Here is a 21798-nt window from a genome sequence, read left to right as displayed (position 1 = left end):
TTACACGCGCGCGCGCGCACACACTCGCTCACGCACACAAACACACGCGCACACACACGCATACCTGCCCAACCCCCTCGCTCTCTCTCTCTCTCTCGCTCTCTCTCTCGCTCTCTCTCTCTCTCTCTCTCTCTCTCTCTCGCTGTCTCTCCCTGTATGTAACAGGACTGTCTCCCCACGCAGCCTCATTGCACAAAAAGTCCACGCAGTGAGGAGAAAGCGTGCGTCTGTGATCGCAAGAGAGTTGCACGCTTTTTTAATCACTGCAATAACGCGAGGATTAAAAAGCCAACCCAGTCAAGGTAAGCGCTATGAAGCTTTATTATTATTATTATTATTATTATTATTATTATTATTAATCAACTCTGGTGGCATTATTTTGATTAGTGACTTTCTAGCGTGTGTTGTTTTTCGCACTACAGTATTTACATTGTAATAGTCGTGTGCACACGTCAAGTAGTGTGCCAGTCGACCTCATTACTCTTGATGAGCTCCTTTTTCTTTTTTTTTCTTGTTAATGAGCCATGACTCTATGGTTATTATTTGTACTCTAGTGTGTTTGGGGGCGGGGGGCGCTCTGTGTTCATTAAGGTTGATTACATTGATTACTAATCATTACAGATACAATAAGATCATTTTTCGTTCATGAAGTGCATAATGGAAATCGGAAAAAAATAAATTCTAGGTTGAAATTGCGGCCATCAAAAAGCTATAAAAAAATATGGTGTCATAAAAGTGTCAAAATAGGTAGGTTAGGCATCTTTTTTTACATTCAAGTGTAAAAATAAGCAATGTGCTGTTGATTTAGTGGCAACAAATCGCATGCTTCTAATCTGGTATACAAAAGAAAGTCAAAGAAAAAAATTACATTTTCCATTACCCATAATGGTACATTATTTTATTATTTATTTTTTTCCTCTTCTGCTTGGTACAATTAATTTGGGATGAATTTATGAATTTTATTGCTAAACGTAAGTTAGGCATTCTTTTGAAATGAGTGAAGCCCCCCCCCCCCCCCCCTCCCTAAAATAAATAAAAAGCCAAAAATGTAGAGTTCATCCACGGATCCTCACTGACCTGAAGTCTTGTGAGGTATGCTAAATGCTATCTAAAAAGCATCTATTCAATACAAATAATTATAGTTACTTTTAACTGCCTGTTTGCCAGTAGTCTCGCTCAACAAAAGCCAATAAAAAGCAAAACAGGAACTTTATCCTTTGGGTCCTCGCTGACCTGAAGTCTCATGAGGTTGGCTACATGCTGTTTACGTTAGCAAAGGGTTACTTTGATAACACCTGCCTTCGTTTGGAAAAAGCCAAATAAAAAGCAAAAACATGCAGTTTGTCCATGGATTTTAAGACTTTATTGGTGTTTTTTGTTTAGTTTTTTCGCTTTTTGTAACAGGTTTTTATTCGGGCTTTTTTATATGCATGGCTGTCGGCAAATGGCCTACAAGCCTTAGGTTGCGCACCCCTGGTTTCATCTTGCGTACGTGGACCAGGCTGGTCCAAATAAAGCGAGCGAGAGTGACGAGCGAGCTGTGATTAAAGCTCAGCCTTCTTAGGCGTGTTTTACAGCAAATATTGACACAGCTCGAGAGCACTCGACGGCATCCCATCGCTCGCTGGATAGGTCGCAGGCCGTACCGACATCTGCCATAGACTAAACATCGCGCACGTGGCTTGTAAACATTCACCCGGATAACCCCCCCGCCCCGAGGACGACTGCGTTTTCCACAGAGAAAATTTAATTATTGATTTTGGTGGCTCCACAGCTTCTACTACAGGAAATCCAGCATTTAGTTTTTGCCTGTGCCTTTCACACAGAACCCAGCCAAGGAGGATATTCCTGTGTATACTTTCACACAGCGGCACAGCACTCAATTGCTGTATCAGAGCCCTTATAAAAGCTCCAGCAATTTATTCACCTTTTACACACAACCAAACAAAGGCAGGATATTGCAGCAATTTTGTAATGTGTTGCTATATAGAAATAAACAGTTGTGTCATTATCTTGCTGAGCTGGGTTCTGTGTGAAAATCACTGGTGAATAAATGCTGAACATTCTATTACGGCTCTGCTACAAACTGTTTTATTTGCTGCTGTGTGAAAGTGCACACACTTGCATCAATATCCTGTGTCGCTGGTTTTTGTGGAAGACTGTTGCAGCTCTCATACAGCCATTTATTCTGTGTCACTGTGTGAAAGTGCACACAGTTGCCGCAATAGCCTCCCTCTCCCACTGCTTTTTGTGTAAAACGTGCGGGTGAATAATTGCTGGCTCTTCTGTTATGGCTCTGCTACTGTAATTTGTGCTGTGTCACTGTATGAAAGTATATACAGGAATATCCACCTTTACTGGGTTCTGTGTAAAAATTATGGGTGAATAAATGCTATATTTTTTATTACAACTATGTTACTGAAATTTTGTATGTGTTGCTGTGTGAAAGCATGCACATTTGTGGCTACACTCTGCTTTGCTGGTTTCTGCATGAAACTGGACCTTCATCCTACTATGCAGCTATACTTTTCAGTGTTGCCATGTGAAAGTGCACACAGTTGAATAAGTATCGTGCTTCGCTGGTTTCTGTGTGAAACTGGACCTTCTTAACGCCTCTTATACAGCCATTTTGAACTGTGTTGCAGTGTGAAAGGAGCACACTGTTGCGTTAATATCTTGCTTTGCTGGTTTATACAGCCATTTTGTTCTGTGTGAAAGTGCACACAGAATAATCTCTTTCACTGGTTTTTGTGTAAAAGGTGCAGGAGAATAAATGATGCACCTTCTATCGAAGCTCTTATGCTGAAATATTGTGCTGTGTTGCTGTGGGAAAGCAAAGGCAAATTTGTGGATTTCTGTGTAAAAGGCCAAAGCAAATAAATGCTGGACTCATTTTGCGAGATCGCACTGTGAAACAGAATACCTTTATCCAACTTTTGTAACTGTACAAATTACACTTGGCTTGGAGTCGAGGCCTCCGGGGCCCGAAATGCGGACGTGATGTCATCCAGCGTGACTAAGTGAATCGTCGCTCAGCTTTTTCTGCACTTGTAGCCTTGAAAGTAATCGTGCGGCACTTTTGCAGGTGTTGTTTACTGGCCTGTTGTATCTTGCTGCTCGTGTGAGAGAGTGACGATGCGGAGTGTCTGCGAGTCTGTTATTACCTCCACCAAGTGCGATTTGCCCCAAGGCCAAAGTCGTGTTCCCAAGGCTATACGTCATCCACCGTCTGTCAAGCAGGAAAATGCAGGCTAACCAATCATTGAGTCGTTCCCCTCGGCCCTAAAATAAAAATTGGTACGATCCCCTCGTCTTGTGCCATTTCTAGTGAACCAGAAAGTTACCTGCTCATGCAAAAAAAAAGCATCTCTTAACAATTTGTAATTTTTAAAATTTAATTAGTTGGTTTTTTTATTATTATTTTATTAGGCTTTTAAAAACCAACACTTTTGTAGAGACACACTTCCTACATTGTGCAGAATTTTACCATTCAAATTCATGCACTATTTACAAAAAAGAAATTGTAGTGATGATAATTACAAATAAAATAATGGTTGTTAGATCAACAATAAACAAATTGGAATTAGTTTGGGGCCTTTAGATTTTATTTTATTTAATAAAAAGCTATATTAAATCTAGAATTAAATGATAAATGATTCTAAATATTTACTGAAAATACTGTAATTCAAATTCACAAATTCCTTGTGTGTTTTGGACATACTTGGCAAATAAAGATGATTCTGATTCTGATTCTGATTCTGATTTTCTATTTTTGTATTTCATTTCATCTCTCATTTCTTTTTTCTTTCAAGTAACAACTGAATTGTAAACACTTCCTGCATATGAATGAAAGGTCTCATTAAGATTCATTATCTTATTTGATTATTAAATAATACAAACATATTCATATTTTTTTAATGTGTTATAAAAATAATACATAGTGATGTTAGCAAAATAAACATTTCCAAAAACTGGGTCCTGGATTCACTCTAGGAAAGAAAACCCACAAATATAAATATTTACATCTTTGTTCATAAAGTTTGGACATTTTTTGTTTTTATTTATTTAAAGAAAGGTTAAATTGTTTTATTTAAACTTGAAGCAGTTTTATTTTATTGCATTTGAATATTTGTATTTTAAAATCAGTTTTTATATTCTAATTTAGAATTTGTATTTCAACATTTATTTTATTTGTATTACTATTTTGTATATTGAGGCATATTTACATTTAAATGTATAGCTTTAAATAATAAAGAATAAAAAGTGCAATTTTTGTGTTTTTTGTTTATTTTGTTGTTGTTGTTTTTATTTTATTTTATATGTTTGCGCTTCAGAAAGGGTTGCCACACTCACACGCAGCGTTAGAAAACTTGTATGCATCAAGACAAAAAAATACATAAAATAAAGATTGAGCCACTTCCTGGCAACGTAGCAGTTGATCAAGGGTCATGTGGTTCTTGTGCAACGCTGCAAACTCCTTGGTGGAGGTAACGACCTGATTGATTGTTCCACATCAGTCAGCGCATGTGTTTCTTATCACGGGCATGTGTTCACCTCGGAGCCGCGTCTCATAAACATCATCTTCAAAGAGCGTGCCATTTAATCTTTCTGCAAAGTTCTGCATGTAAAGACCCCCTCCAGTTACAGTATGTTGTGAATCTTTCTAATTAGATGGGCAACGTACCCCCATTAATGACATCATCACCACCCAACCGTCAAGCAAGCTCTGCATCCACGGCCTGAGCAGCAGCTGCTTTGAGACGTCTGATGTGGACTCTTCCTACCTTCTAATTTGACTTTATTGCTCGCTGTCACCCTGTTTTTGTTGGACCATTGTGCTGCTGTACACTCTGGGAACTTTGTCACAGGGAGGCCAAAAAAAAAAAAAAAAAAGAAGAAAAAAAAACGCCTCTACGCTGGGCTCATCTATGGGGTCATCTGAGCTTAAGTTATTGAACAGTGCAGCCTAATACTTTTGTTAATGCTGCTTGTGTCACTGTAGCGTTAAGGGAACCTGTCCTGGGGTGGTACCATTAAACGTTATGTAAAAACCACGCAGCATTGAACGCATCAGTTGGAACGAGCCTGTATTTACTTGAATTTTATGCAAGAGGAAATTAAGGGCAGCAAGAAAATTGAACGTTGCAGCAAAGTGAAGACTTTGGAGTATAATGCAGTGTCCAGAGCTAATGCACAAATGACAACAAATAAGCTTGGCCAATGAGTGTTGTTACTTCGTTTTAATCAACCAAGTATTGAGAAATTTGGATAATGAATTATATTTTTAGCTAATAACTAATGCACAAACTGCGATGTTTGCTTTTGTGAAATAGCACTAAATAGTTACAACTCAGTCAAGTCCAGACGATTGTTGTTACATTGTTTTAATGAACCAAGTGTCAAGAACCATGAATGATAAACGTCATTTTTTAGTTCATGATTGCCCCTCAAGCCCCTGTTAAATGTATTTGCGGAAAAGTGCAGTTACAACAGTCAGGACAGAACGTTTGCTGTAACTTTGTTTTAATGAGCCACAGACAATCTTGTATCCTGAACTTCATTTTTTTGGCTAATGACTGATGCGCACACACTCATGCTCAATAAATTTTGCAGAAAAGTGCGGCATTACAGCACAGTCAAGAAGAAATGATTGCCGTTACTTTCTTTTCATGAAACAAGTGTCGACAACCTTGGACTAAGAGCATAATTTTTTAGCTCGCGATTGAAGTGCGCTCTCCCCTGGTAATTTCGTTTGTGAAGAAGTGCAATGTTACACCACAATCAGGACGAGATTGAAGTCATTGTTTTGTTTTATTGAACCAAAATTTGCCAACCTTTTAGATTGAATGTAATTATGTTTAGTTCATCATTAGGTTTGTGTAAAAAGTGTGTAATTATAGTAGAGTTTGGGAAAAACAAATGTAGTTACTTTGTTTTAATGAACAAAGTGTCGACAACCTTGGTTCATGAAAGTACTTTTTTATTTAAAGACTGACATGCATATTCCCCTATTCATTTTCTTTTACATAAGTGCGGAATTAAAACCCAATCAGAACAAAAATGGTTGTCTTTAGAGTAGTTTGTTTTAATGAACCGGATGTTCGCAAGATTAGATCATGAACTTAATATTTTAAGCTCATGATTGATGCGCACTGTTCATTTTAACAGCAGAAAAGTACTGCGTTACTTAGTTACTTTATTTTAATAAACCAAGTGTCAACACATTGGATCACGAGCATCAGTGTTTTAGCTGATGCATACAGGCCCCTGTTCTTTTTTTTTTTTTTTTTTTCGGAAAAGTGCCGGTTTACTGTCAGGATGAGTTGCTTGTCGTTACTTTGTTTTAATGAACTGATTGTCGACCACCTCAGACCATGAATCAATTGAACTTGCAAAAGTTAATGATTGACATTTGCACGCCCCTGTTCATTTAGTTTGTGCAAAGTTACGGCATCAGAATGAGTTGATTGCCGTTACTTTGTTTCACCGAACCGAGTGTTGGTTGTGTGCAGTGTAAAAATCAGCACAAGCTGCTCGTTCCTGTGCTTCGCAGACGTCAAGATCTGCCTCAGATGTTAACGTCTAACTTTGGAAGCGCGTCGACTCAACCGTCATCATCGCTCTCATCACGTTGGTTACATCAGCAGCCTCCACGGACTCATGATTGCATCTATTATTTACGCCTGGCTCTCAAATCATCAAAAGCGGACCTGACACATCTCCATCCCTTGTGTATAGCTGACAGCTGTGAACGGGCGCACTCACATCCTCCGAGCAGTCGCCGGGTCTCATCACGGCACTCCGCTCAACCGTGACGACGTCGCGAGGCCCGAGCCGGATGTTGACGTGTGATTCCGACAGGAGCAGGAGGAGGAGGGTCTGCCGGGCGTGTTTGTCGGGAAGCAGGTCGGCCGACGTGTAATGAGACGAGACAGCTGGCAGGTTCAGCAGAGGTTAACGCCTAAGCACGTGTGGCACCTAGCCAGAAAAACAACAACAGAAATTACGTTAAACTGAGAAGGTTTTCAGGGATTCTCGCTTGAAGTTTGAAAAGTAATGTCATGCGATTGTTCCTCGCCTGGTATTAAGGATAAAAGACTCCTTGCACAACATAAATGACAAGAAATAATGGACAAACTCCAAAAATTCCATAACATGCTCAGTCCCACAGTGACATATCCTATAGTGAGAAGTGGGTGGAGTAGCCAAAAATTGTACTCAGGAGTACTGTTACGTAATGCCTGGATCAGACTACAAGATTTTAGCCCCGTTATTGGCTCGATGTGCTATAGAGAAGAATTTTCCAGATTGGGCCCGACATATTTTGTTGGGAACGACAAAACTCCTTGTTGTGTGACGTAATCCATGATCAACGATTTGGCACGATGAATCTAGATAGACCTACGATGCAAAAATAAAGTCGCGCATGTTTGATTTTTGGATATCTTCCGTGTAGTGAGACATATCAACAAGAACACTCCAAGATAGCACCTTGACGTCGAACCGATAGCACTGCGTTTTGCAACGGTGCATTGCCTGCCTTGGTCACCATTGTCAACTTTTATTCCTGCGCACAAACCGAAGTTTACCAAAACGTATGTGTCGACACAACAGCAGCATAATGTTTACGTACACACGTTGGTGCAAGGACTAGCTAGCTATCTTGCTAGGTACATAACATTATGTTGCCTGCTTGCTAGCCGAATTAAAAGTATGCGAACATTACCTCACGCTGTCTTTGAAGAATAAACAGCCCAAACTGTGCCCTCTCCGGACCACCCAGGGATGACACCACACACATTTTTTCCTCTTGTGTTCTTTTTTCCATCACAAAACATTGCCGCAATCCAAACCAGCAACATGGTAATGGTTGTATCCGGTAGCGTGAACACGTTTTCCAGTCCCGCCTCCCCCGACAGCTTGATTTGACAAGTTTACTTAATGATCGTAAAGGACGTGATAAAGTGATAAGGTGATACCGTAATATACTGTATTTTGTGTAGTTTTCCCAGTGTTCTGACCGAGACACGGCAGGAATTTATGGCAGTTGTCTGACATCGTATAATCGTGGGAGACCAAATTTTTCTTGTAGTCTTATCCAGGCATTAGTAGATGAGTTAGTGATGAGTAAGCATTAATTTTTTTAAAAGAATACTCAAGTTCTGAGTAACTGGTGGGTAACTTCTGAATTATTATTTCTTCAATCAGAGCATGAACGGCTAATAGACAAAAATATAAAATAGGAATGTGCAACTTGCTGTATTGGTCAACAGTAACTCTTTAACCAATTAAATAACAAATTAAATCTTTATAAAATAACATAAATTAGGGCAAAATCCGCCACAAGAAATGCTCTCAAATCAACTTTTTGTGTACACTCGTGAAACAGCGCAACAGACTCATCAGTCAGAGATGACATTTCATCAAGTTCAAAGTGGAGTTCTTGTAGACTGAAATATGAACATTTTTAGACAGACACAGATGACAGTGCATGGCATCGCTGTTCTTTTTCGTAACATGTAAGGTTAACAGAGATTGAATTTGAGGCCATGGGTGTTGTGCCTTTTCTGATTGCGAGTCGCGCACCGTTGTTTCTGCCGTTCTTGCCGTCATGCCTCATGTACACGAGAGCTTTGAAAACTTTGCTTTTGCGTGTGGCAGCTGAGACTTTGTGTGTGGTCATGTGACTGCATGGCTCTGCTTGATTGGTGAAATGGAGTCAACCGTCACCGGTGTTCACGTTGAACTGGTGAAATTAAGTCATGTGACAGAGAGTGCAGACAGACAGAGAATAAATCGTACAAGCAATAACAGATTAAGCAGGTGGAATGTAGTTCAATGTAACGGAGTAAAAGTAGCAGTTCTTCTTCTTATACTCAAGTTTAAGTTAAAGGTATGTTGCTTGAAAGCATCTCTGACTGTATTTCCTCTCACTTTACTGTCGAGTCTCATTAAGGTGTCAGCAGTGGAGAAGCTTGGCATCTGGCAGAGGTCCAGATGTTGCCTTCTTTCCCCTCTGCCGGGCAGATGTGCTCCTTAACGAAGTGCTAAGAGGGCCGCTAAAGAAGTGTGAGGTGTCAAATCGGCCACCTGCGGACCCTGGGTTTTGGCGTCTTCAAAAGCAAAGCTGCCCTGATGACTGACAACACTGTCACGTTTAAGGAGATTCAGGTTCCATGTGTTGACTAAACGCGTGACAACGACTCAAATGGCCGCACGCAGTCAAAAGGTTAGCAAGCACTTGTGAGGATTGGTGAACGGGCTGTTTGCCCTAACTGTGTCGTGTCCCCAAACGTGAGGTCGCCCCCACCCAGACCCTCCACTCAAACACCCACCCCCCACTTTCGCCCCCCTGCTGGGCTGCTGCCCACTTTAAATGGGCCACTATCGATTCTCTAGCCGCAGAGTGGGACAGCGTTTGATGGGGTTCATCGAGTATAGCCTCCAATGAAAATCTGCTATGTCCACTTGCTGAGTCATGTGATGTAGTCGGCTACGAAAATGGAGTCACGTGTCAAAAATCTTCAGGCAAAACATTTTTATTTTTTTTTAAACACTCATACAGCTAAAACTACACTGTTCGCTCTAAAAAATAATCTAGTGCAGTGGTTTGCAGTACTACTTTGTATCGATATGATACCAAATAGATATGGGTATTATAGATTAGATAAATCGATGGAAGTTCGTAATGGCCAGTATCACTATACTGATACCAATACTGCTTTTTAAAAAAAAAAAGTATTTGTATTTATTTATTTATTTTATTTAAATAAGTAAGGTGACTAAACTTGGCTCATCAAGTTGCTAAATGCAGTACTGTATAATTTTGAATCGATATGATACCAAGAAAACACATGGCAAATATCCTGATATCGATATCAATAAAGTGTTTTATAATAATAATAGCTGATGCATAATAAGTTAACTAATTCTAATACTGTCCTGCAATACAAAGTTGGTGAAGGGCAAGTATCTCCAACTCCAATGCTGATATTTTTAAACAATGAATAAGGATAATAAAAATTGTTAACTCTGATACTGCTGATACTTGGTATCAAATAAACACCAAGTCGATAGAGGGCTAGTATCGCGATATCCATGTTGATATTCGGCTCAGGTTTTCAGAAACTAAAATAAAAAAGTGTGTAGTCTAGTTACATTTGCCAAACAAATTTGTGTATGCATATGATAAACAATGAATGAAATTATACTACGCAGTCTGACCCTACCCTATGTTCCATTTCCTGTTCCATGGCTATCCTCACACTTTTCCTCACTTATCTACATATGATTTTACTAAAAATTTTGATAACCATAGTTTGATGATTTCAATTTCCAATACTTTCCAATGGGGAAAATGGTCTTGAATTTCATATCCATGCAGGAGGCAGGTGACATTTTTGAGCATTCAGCTCGGATATAATGGTGTTTTGTTTTGTTTTAGGGGGGGGGGGGTGGGGTACTTCAGGCCTCCTATCTCGTGGCCCTCGTCAGTCTGCGGTTGCTGCCTGTCTCCAGTACTCTTGTCTTTCTTTGAATGACAAAAGCAGCCAGTTAAAAGCCCTTGTTGTCCATTTTGTGCTTAGGGATGGTCTCAAGGGTGAGGTTGAGGGGGCGGGGTGAGGTGGGGGTGTCCGCCAGAGAAAGTCATTAGCAACCTCCAGCAGCTCAGACGCGATAATACCCAAAAGATTTACACTATTGTCTACTTTCTTTGTCTTTTGAGAGAGTGGGGGGGACAGTGGTTGATGTCTTTTATGCTTTATGGCAGCCGTGTTGCCCCTCCTTGACTAATAAGGCTGAGCAGCCAGGAGACTTGTTGTGCCCCATTAATAATGTCAACAAAGCACGGCTTTGTTTACAACACAGGCGTCAAATTGAAAATAATAAACAATGTAAAGTAAATGCCTTTGTTCGGCGCTCTCATAAAAGCTTTTATAGCTCTTAAGATGATGTTTTAAGTCAAGTTTTAACTGCTGGACAGGCGTAAAATAAGTTAAACACTATAATAAAACTAAAATACAGTAAAACTACTCACAAGCCTGTCACCTAGTGGGATTTTATAGGGCTTGCTGCAATTGTGTTGTGTATTGTAATAAAAATAATATTTTAATTTATGTAGGATCTTTCAAGGGGACCTAGGGACACTAGGTATATATCATAAATATCATAAACAATTCTAAAAACAAATGATAAATGGAAACATTTAAAATTTAAAAACCTTATACAATTGAAATAAAAAAAATTGTGTATGTTTTATTTCATGTAGAGTATGTAAGTAATGACAACTGACCAATTAATAAATAAAATTAAATATTTACAATTTACGTTTTTTGTTCATGTAAAAATATCACTTAAAAAATTACGAGGATAATTATATGCATTAATTAAAAAATGTTTCAATGTTTCTGTATTCATATATATAAGTTTCTTAATTAAAATATATTGTTGAAAATTTAAAACATATTTTTAAAATAAAAACACATGTGTTAATATAGCTATACAATATTTCTTTTGAATTTAAAAATAGACTTCTAATGATTTAAAGATAAATTATCTTTTAATGAAAACCTGTTTTTAATCATTTAAAAAGTCCTATATGTGTTTAATTATTAAACGCAATTAAAACACATTTACGTAAGAAAATTAGTAAATCTTAAAAATAAAAAGGTTTTTACAATAAATGCCTGAGCATTTCCTGCGTGGCAGGCACTGTCTCTTCTGTGATGGTGTCAAAAAACATTTAAAAAACTAAAGAAAAAGCATTACGAGTCATTTTGATTTCTACTGAGTTGAAGTCTGGTGAGATTTGCTGACATCACACTTGAGCATGTTTGACTTTTAAAGCCTATTTTTCCAGAAAAATTTAACTTTTCTCCATAAAAGGTGCTCATTGGGGAGGGATGTGTGTGTATTTATTCAGTATGAGGTTTATGAGCACACAGCACATGGATTGTGCCTCTTTGGCTGTACCGTCTGTCACACAGGCGACACGTCTGAATGGACGTTTGAGCACGTAAGCGGCGGCGCCAGATGTTAGCGCAAGTGTGTCTCAAGATGAATTTGACATGTGAGCAGTGTTGAACGCTTTCACAAAGGTGGTCCAGTACGCTCTTATCTTGTGTTTACCTCATGGAGACGTTACTGTCCTGAGGACAGATGCTTTCCTTTGGACACGCCTTGTGACATATTACGCATTTATTTTCACATTTTCAAACAATTCTCAGGTGTCTTATTAGCATGTCTGTTAGATCTTTTCAAAAATACAACTTTATTGTCATCATTATATGAACGTTTTTCTTCTTCCATCTTATACGATTACAATTGTTTTTTCTTAAAGAAATATTGCCTGTGATGCAGAACTATATTACTATATATTATTCGTCGATAAAATCATAATCAGATGTGATTTTACCCAATATGGTTCCCAGTAAAGGGTTAATTTCCCAATAGGTGTGTTAAGATTAAAGGAGACATAATGTGCATTTTTCTTCGACAATTACAAAAAATACAAAAAAAGCACTTCCCACTGTTTATACATGAAGCATGATAGTGCCTCTGACAGTATTTCAGGCAGTGTAGTTGTTTTAAATGGGTTTGAGTCTTTGGCCTCTCAGCTAATTATGTCACGGGTGGAGAAACTAAAATGTTTACTCCACTGTTACATAATGTCATTACCATGACAACCTGGGACATAGCAATGGGGTTGTGACTAGGTTGACAATTCTACTTATGGAAGGTGAGCCCAAAGTGTGTGTGTGTAGGGGGGGCATCTGAAAAGACAATAAAATCATTTTCACACTTGGAGGCAGCATTTCTTCAATTCAGTTAGTGTAGAAGATATTCGCTATCGCAATCGAATGTGTTAGGCTGTTGGCTGCTGCTAATGCATGCATCCATCATTGAGTCTAAACAAAGTGAGTGCAAACTGCGACGGAAGTAAAAGCATCATTTGTATTTTCCCTGGTGGAGGCAGCACTTCATCACCAAGCAGCAGACACATCAACAAAAACAAAAACCCTGCACCCATGTCGACAATTTAGCCAAACATTTGCCGGTTAATCATATTATTAGCTAATGTGACTCTGTTCTAACAATGCAGCTCTGCTTTCCTTTTGGCTTTGACATGAGTTTTTCAGATCGTACAGTGCAACCGTTGCTTGAAAATGGCAGATCTTCGCCCAGCCAAGCTTCCAAGTTATGGGCAGAGAAAGTCAGTGTAGAGGTGGGATTATATACATTTTCACAGTTGTGATATCACGGGGGGCCCAGGGGGAGATTAAGAAAGGCTCTCTTACTGACACATTTTGGGAAATGGGCACAAAGTAAAAGATTTACTTGTTGTTTAATGTGACACTTGATGGGTGGGCAGGTTCTCCAGGGACCCAACTATTTGTACACAAGCTATTAAAAAATCAATTTTACATAATATGTCCACTTTCATGAAGCCATTTGTTACTGTTTACCTCATTGCTTACACAAGAGCAGCAATTAATTTTCAGCAGTGATTAAAAAGCAGCGTTCAAGCCATCAGGTCCACACAGAGGGTCTCCATGTGGCGCGACAGCAAACATCTGGTTCTGCTTTAGCCAGCATGGGGTCGCCCCGCTAAGCCTCCAAACCCCCGCCGGGACGAGGGCCATCCCGCCTGGCAGAGCGGGCGGGATGGAGATTAAAATGCACTTGCACAACGTTTGAAGAGACATTTTGTTGCTCTTCAGGGTTTGTCTTTGTCTTCAGTGCCTGAAAGTGAAATCTAAAAAAAAAAATTTTTTTTTTTTTTAAATTTAGTCCCCCCTAACTCCCCACCCCTGCTTATCGAAAAACAAAGTGGCAATGACATTATTCAAAACAAGGCCGATTCTCTGCTTTGACTTGCGAGCATTGTATGTTGGCAGTAAACTCAACTCCCTTCACAACAAGCAGCAGTTTGTCAGAATGACCAATTCTTCAAAAAAAGAGGCTTCAAGCTGTTTAATGCCACCCCATGTTGAGGTTTACTCCATCCATCCATCCATTTTCTGAGCCGCTCCTCCTCACTAGGGTCGCGGGCGTGCTGGAGTCTATCCCAGCTGTCATCGGGCAGGAGGCGGGGTACACCCTGAACTGGTTGCCAGCCAATCGCAGGGTACATAGGAACAAACAACCATTCGTACTCACAGTCATGCCTACGGGCAATTTAGAGACTCCAATTCATGCATGTTTTTGGGATGTGGGAGGAAACCGGAGTGCCCGGAGAAAACCCACGCAGGCACGGGGAGAACATGCAAACTCCACACAGGCAGGGACGGGGATTGAACCCCGCACCTCAGAACTGTGAGGCTGACGCTCTAACCAGTCGGCCACCGTGCCGCCTTGAGGTTTACTGTCAATCAAAAAATGAAACAAAGAGAATTAATTAATTAGTTTTGTATTTTAAAAAAACAATGTAATAAATACCCACTAGCGTCATGCTAACGCACAATGTGAAACGTCGTAGACAGACTAGCGAATAGCATCAGTGTTGCTGTGTTATAACTCTTTAAGCAACGGATGTTTAAACACAAAGGATAAAGCAACAAATGTAAACAGATAATACAGTACAATCATACATACAGGCATATATTCTTTATCTTCTGCAAAGAACGACTAATATTACAGAGGCTTACTGAGGCACCATGTCTTTGGCAATGTTTAGCGCGATTGACTGCAATTGCCTTTCAGAGGCCTCCTTTCCTATTATATATAAAACAACTTGAAATTGATCCCATTCGTGTTGACTGTTTTTTAACGGGAATTTAACTCTCTGGTCGTTTTTTTTGTATAATAGTATCTTGAGGGGTTGGACAAGTTGCTAATTTGGCAATACTGACTGTACTTTTGTAGACTAGCTCCACTCTGTTCACAGCCATGTTGTTAGTGTCAGTAGAGCACATCAGCGGGAAATAATTATCTTGACAAAGAAACAAATCAGATTTTCATTGCTTCTTGGTCTTTCGGTACCTTTTTCCCGCTCCTAAACAAGGACTTTCCCAGGGCTGGCAGCCTGACATCTGGAAAAAAATTTTAACCAGCACGGTTTTAGCCCTCTGAGGATTTATAGCAGTACGTCGTTTGTGATGTAGAAGCTGGACGAGGTAAAAGGTCACGTGAAAGTGGAAAGGTTGGCCCACTGAAGTGTAGATGGTGCTGGAATTGAGAAAACATGAAAGAAAACAGGCAGGCATTTAAAAAAATGTTACATTAATTATTTTAGTTACAGGCCGGTGGAATGGTTCTGAAGACCGGGATTCAAATCCCGGTTCCGCCTGTGTGGAGTTTATATGTTCTCCCCGTGCCTGTGTGGGTTTTCACCGGGTACTCCGGTTTCCTCCCACATCCTAAAAACATGCGTGGTAGGTTGATTGAAGACTCTAAATTGCCTGTAGGTGTGAATGTGAGTGTGCCCTGCGATTGGCTGGCGACCTGTTCAGGGGAGTACCCCTGCCACGTGCCCGAAGATAGCTGGGATAGGCGCCATGATAAGCGGTACAGAAAATGGATGGGTGGATGGATGGATAATTACAGGCCTTATTTTAAGTTACATTTTTAATGTAATTTTTTTTCATACAAATGTAAAAAAAAGTATACATTTTGAAACAGCTGACCACTGACTGGTTACTTTTGAAACCTTGATATCATATCCATTGTTTCACCCCTGTAGGAAAAACTAAAATAAGATTTGGTACAGGACTAGCCAGACAGCAAACGTTGCATGTCTATTAGCAGACATCACATTCACTCCAATGCATTCATGGCCACACTCAAACTAAATACAGACACATGCTATGCTATCCCTAAATATGCCAGTAATAAACATGAGTCATGATTAAAGATGTTTCACTCAGCCTGGAGTGTCTCCCTGCTATGTTTGGTGTGGTTTTGTCATTTCAACACAGAGCTCATTAACTAGCACTGTGAAATATTTATTGCTGCTAATTATTATTTAAGCAGCACTCCAGCCTGCTGAAGTCTTCCGTGGTACTAGTTTAAAAAATTACATACGAATGGTCATAGTCTCCACCACCGGGCATTCTCTAGTAGTAGGCAGATGTTGTTCAATGAAGCAATCGGGTTCCAGTAGCACCTATCAAACTATTAATCTGTTCTGTCCCGTCCTGTCCCGCATCAGTAGCTTACAAACAGGACAGCAAGCAGGTAAAATAGGCAGACAAAGTTGCCTTTCTGACAGAACTTGATGAAGAAGGACATTTCTATGTCTGTAGTGCGTGTTCACACATTTGTTGCAGTTTTGCGCATTTCGATAATTTGAGTCTGGAGCCATTTCCATACGGGCAATCTAAGAACATTTTCCCAGCTTGTCCTGTATGAAAGGTATCAATGCGGGATATGGGGTGGGTTAAAGTTAATCCGCAAATTTGTGCAATTTGAGATGGAATGCCCACAGCATACTCAAGAAGCACAGGACAGTGAGCTTGCTGGGAAAAGCAAGCTTTGCGGCCCAGTGTGAAAGGGGCTTATTCAAAACAATTCTGATTCTGATGTTATAACAGGAATTTAAGATGATTTGCTGGAGAATTGTCTGTGATCTCTTTCCATGTTTATTCTGGGACTTGTTTGCCACGTGTTTCAAATGTTACACACATTGTATATAAATGACATGCCAGATTTACATCGCAGCATGCTGAGGACATGCGACTCCTTCGTGCTTTAAATAAGCGCAGGCAACAATAGCTGCGTCTGCCATCTGCTCCCTCAAACAACTAAAACCTCCTCCTCTCTCTTTCCTTGTGCCTTCCCAGGGTCCACACAGGTGAGGCCACCGCGAAGGACGTCGGCCCGTCTGTCAGTTGACGTGCTGAGTACCCTGGTGTCGCATGCAAACAAGTCGCCGGGAGGATCAGCGGGGGGAAAACGTGGGGGAGGAAAAGAAGCTGCTTTTTCAAAGAGCACCCCGTCTGCTATTTTGGCTGCGCTGTGGGCAGGGAGTGTCTCGTTTGGGAGTGCTCTCTGACAAAAAAGGCCGCCCGCCTATCCAAAAGACTGTAAATACTGAATATCAATTAGCCTAAGCACAAAGATTACCCTCCTCTGAAAAAAGAGACACCAAATGCAAACACTGTGGTTTCCTCAACTGCTACCTTCCAGTCTCCGGGAATGAAACTCACGTGTTGAAGGGCCGACAACACCAAAAAGAGGCAAGAGTTTGGATGACTTTCCTAGCCTGTTGAATCATCATGAAGCCGTTGACCCCCATCGGATCCCCGTCCCCTCTACGGCTCCTCAACAAGGGTCCAGACTACCTGCGGCGGCAGATAGACGGCGGGAGCCACGGTCGAGCAATTAGCGCCGTGGAGAGGCTTGAGGCGGACAAGGCCAAGTACGTCAAGAGCCAGCAGGTCATCAACACAAAACAGGAACCTGTGTTGGTGCCATGTGCCACCCCTCCACGGCCCCGCAGGGCTTTCGCCACCCCAGGCAGCTTTAGCCCCCAACTACCCCCACGATGTTTATCCAGCACTCCTTTCTCCACTCTCTCTGGATCCTTTACCTCCCAGGATGAAAATGAAAATGACGACTCCAGGAAGGAAAATCAACGTACTTCCATTAACATTGAGGCTCATAATAATGTGCTCAATGGGAAGCCACCCAGCCCCAGAACGGGATTTAACAACCTGGTGGCACCGCACAGTGCACCTGTCCTACGCAGGAGCACTGGCAAACGCATGCTGAGACCTGACTCGCTCATCATCTACCGGCAGAAGAAAGACTGCAAGAGTCCCAACGGAGAGACCGGCAGTCTGAAGGGATACAGCTTCGTCCGGCGCCTCTTCCAGGGCTCCATGAGGGAGAAGGGTGGTGGAGGTGTCCACAAGATGGTCATAGGTGAGGAGAAAGCACCCTCACGGGACGGAGACTCCTGCATGTCATGGTCTAACGATAAGGATACAACAGACGGTGGGCCGGGAAGCAGGAGGTCCAGCAAAACAGACCAGGTACCTAGCCCCGGGCCTGTCTCCAGCCCAGGGTTGAGCTCTACACTAGAACAGACCCATGATGGATCTAAAGGTACCACTGACGAGAGCATGGATGACAACGACCCGTGGAGACGGGCATCACCATCGCATTCATTGCGCAGGAGTAAGTTCGGGGGGTTGCAGCGTTCTAAATCAGACCTGCATCTTCGCTGCTCTGTAGCCTGGTCCGAGCAGGAGCAGTTCTTTGACTTTTGTGGCCTGGACGTGGACTTGATCGACCGTCTCGGCCGGGAGAACTTCCTTTCCGGTGCCAGCTCCATAGACACCCTTTCGCTGGCTCTGCGCAGCATCGCAGGAGATGGCGGCACAGAGCCCAGTGAGTTCTCTCGCCACTCCGGAGACGGGTTGTTTCAGGAGGAGCTGACTGAGCAGCCCCCCAGCGGCGTGTCCATCATAGAGAGGAACGCTCGAGTCATCAAGTGGCTCTACGGGTGCAAAAATGCCACTTGCGAGGGACCCAGAGAGTCCACAGTTTGATCCAGATGACACAACTTAGATCATTACTTTGGTTATTACTTCTTGGAAAACTGTTATTCCAAATTACTTTCGTCATATTGAGAGAACGCTCTTGTCATCAAATGGCTCTGCAAGTGCAACAACACCGCCCACGAGGGACCTAAAGAGTCTTTGACTTGATCCAGAGGACTGTTCTCCATTGTAGGACTCTGCACAGTAGTGCTCTTTGGCACATCATTTAATTCAGAACTTTGGTGGTTGCTTGTTGGAAAACTGTTTTACCAAATGACTCCTGACAAACTATTTATGGATCTCATGGAAAACTCATCTGCAGATGGACTAATTCCAGATACACAGTCCTGATCAGAACTTGATTTTGCATTGGTTTTTCGGGCACATACACGTAGCTATAATTGTATATTAGTCATGACACCACAAACCTAAATTAGTGAGCTGAATTTGTGGAAAAATGCTGCGTGAAGTGAACTGTGAGTACCTCATTTGCAAATGTCTCGGTTTTACCTGTGTGTGTGTTACATTATTATTATTTGTTTATTTTTTAAACGCAGGCGTTGGAACTAACATGCAAGACACCCCTGTGGGGTTGTTAATGTACTGAACTGGAAAGAAAGAGTGGATTGCGATATAGATTTGTCTCCTTTTTAGTGGGTTTATTTTACTTTATTTTTATATACACTGTCATGATAATTTCTTGTGACACCATTGATTACCACTAAGGATTACTGGGAACCTGTGAAAAAAATACCAGACCGTTTCTTCAAATAAGCTTCCAATATGTTATAGTAACTACTCAAAATCCCTTTTAACATTGCCAAAGGCGTAACAGTTAGAGGGGGAACTTACTCGCCTGTCCCTTTCAGACAGAAGTTGCTTCCAAAGTGCACATTCAGAAAATTAGATGCATCGTGACCTCAATCTCATCTGGGACGACGGCGATTGCTTTCGAAACAAAAGTGCAAATTCGCGGATCGATTTTAAATCGCCTCCTCATTCCACATTGATACTGTGCGCATGGCTTTGATGGCCACAGTCTGGTGTGAAAGGGGCTTAAATCTAAAGAGAGTCAAGATGTCAGCTGTTCAGTGATGACCTGCATGCGGCGGTAAAGCCTCTAAGATAAACCACAGATTCTACCTCACTTCATCCATCACTGACTGTCTTCACAAAAGGTCACTTCTGTGGCTTGGCCAGCTGGAACGCAGACGCGGGGGTCTTCCAAGGTATGCTGGGAGTTAGAGCAAGCATCTCACCTGTGATTAATGTGATAAATTAATGTCATGATTTGAAGCCTTGATAGCTTTGCCCTGTATTTCTCATCTCCCAGGCACACTCCTTCAACTGGACCTATTTTTGCATTTGGTTGCATGTTTACGAAATGTCTATTTTTTTTTTTAGATGGATGTACATGAAAGACTTCTATTTTTATTCCAAAGAGATGTGTGTCGTGTACACGGCAAATAAATGCAAATACTGACTCATTTTGACTGTTTCTCTGGTTGTTATTGGTAATCTCATAGAAGGTGACTTAGTACCAGGCCTTGGGAACACCTTTGGACAGGAAGTGGCATATGAAAAGACAAAAATAGACAGTAACAAAATGCCATTCATGAAAATAATCATAAGCTTAAGAATAGGATTGTTCCTGTACTTAATATCCATGTGTAAACATGTCATAAAGAAGTTTTAGGAAATTTCCAAGGACAAAATATCAATACCCCGATATACAGCATCCCTTGTGGTAGTATTATCCATACATTCACATTAAAAAGGCGTCATTTTCTTTTAATAAACTGACTATTTGTATGGGTGTTCCCATTTCCAGTTACATATCATGATGTAAATGAACTGTAAAGCAGAAAAAACAGGTACCTGGGAATTGATTTAAAATGCCAATAAAGTATCATTTTTTTTCTTTGCGTACTTTTAAGGGTCTAAGCATCTGGATTTGTACTCTGCCAGACACATTTGTTTGTTTTAAGGACAGAAAACACCATCCTCCATTCCATCGTTTCCCAAAAGCAGCAGCAGCAAGACAATTAGCCTCTTGTGTCAGCCTCAGTGACCAGAGGGCCTGCAGTGTGACATCCTGTTTTAGGTTCACAGGACAAGTTTTAAACATATGCTCATGTTTTGGGTTTGGCTTCTTTCACCTCCACCTCCTTCTTCGTCTAGTGTCTGCTGCCTCAAAATAAACAAGACACCAGCTGGCAGAGGACAATTCCCGTCGTATAATTGCAGGGATGGACAGGATCCGGGCAGTGCTGAGCAAGCAAAGATGGAGGGAACAGAAACACTCTGAAAAGTCGTCAAAGTTCACAACAAACTTCTCCAGGCTGCTGATGTGGGTTTTCATTCACGCACAACCTCCACAGGGTGTCAGAAAACTCACTACCTGGCCCAATTATGATGATTCTAATGAGAAAAGCCTGTGCAATCCAGTTGTCACTTCCACTTTCTGGTGCTACTTCACAGCCTACACCTCAGTTTACCTAAGTCCAACTTGCTTCAAACTGCACACATGCATCTCGTCACAGGGTTTTTCCTGCCCTCCATTCTCTGAGGAGTCATCATAATGTGTGTCAGGGTTAGTATTACTCATGAAGTGTGTCAAATCTGGCCTAGTTCTTCTGCATCGGTAGCTGCAGCAGACTGGGAATGTCTATGTCGACTTCATGGCTTCAGGGACGGACACACTGGACTGTTAAGAATAGGCTGAGAGACCAGTTGGGAAGATTCATCTTGAGAAGGCCCTTAACAAACAAGAACAAGTCCAGTAGTTTGGTCCGTGAAGTGGATATGTTAGAGACAGGGACTTGACGTGACATGATCAATCTAAAAAAAAAATTACGTCCCGGTTTGGAGGTTTTGGGGAAAGGAGGATGCAGGTGATCACCGGACACATTGAAAGATTTTCTGGGTGAAACAAGTTTGATCTGTGGTGGTCCTACTTTGTAACTAAGCCACGTTTCCACCAAGTTGGGTTCATTTTAGTTCTGGTCACATTTTTGCAAAAGGACTCAAGATAGTCCACATGTTCCTGCTTTTGTACCCTTTTGTTGAAGTTGTTGGGCATCCTCGATTGTTGGCCTCCTTCTAGCCAGTATATACACAACACTGATGTTGGAAACAAGGATTTCAGAGCATTCAAAGGGAGAAACACATCAAGGTGTTAACTTCAGGCGTCCAGATCGCCATACAGCCCAGCATCTGTAGGATTTTCGAGACAAACAAAGTCCGATCTACTTTGTCAAGAAGTAGGGCTCACTTCAGTTGGGTACACTTTGTAATTTTACAAGTGTTTCCA

The 21798-nt window shown here is 41.3% G+C and overlaps 1 protein-coding gene across 2 annotated transcripts; it reads left to right on the top strand.

Moving 5' to 3' along the window:
- Positions 1–200: 200 nt before the first annotated feature.
- fam110d (family with sequence similarity 110 member D) lies at positions 201–19960 on the top strand. Of its 2 annotated transcripts, none has more exons than XM_061674627.1 (2): positions 201–302; positions 16782–19960. In XM_061674627.1, the coding sequence occupies exon 2, from the start codon at positions 17217–17219 to the stop codon at positions 18492–18494; it is 1278 nt and encodes a 425-aa protein (XP_061530611.1). In that variant the 5' UTR covers positions 201–302; positions 16782–17216; the 3' UTR covers positions 18495–19960. The 2 variants fall into 2 exon arrangements, with proteins under 2 accessions (XP_061530611.1, XP_061530612.1); XM_061674628.1 differs by lacking the exon at positions 201–302 and adding an exon at positions 7448–9229.
- Positions 19961–21798: the final 1838 nt, after the last annotated feature.

This window comes from Phycodurus eques, chromosome 4, assembly GCF_024500275.1.
Source record: "Phycodurus eques isolate BA_2022a chromosome 4, UOR_Pequ_1.1, whole genome shotgun sequence".
NCBI classification, from domain to species: Eukaryota; Metazoa; Chordata; class Actinopteri; order Syngnathiformes; family Syngnathidae; genus Phycodurus; species Phycodurus eques.
The sequence above is the reverse complement of the archived record's forward strand: the minus strand, read 5'-3'. Positions and strand labels throughout refer to the sequence as shown.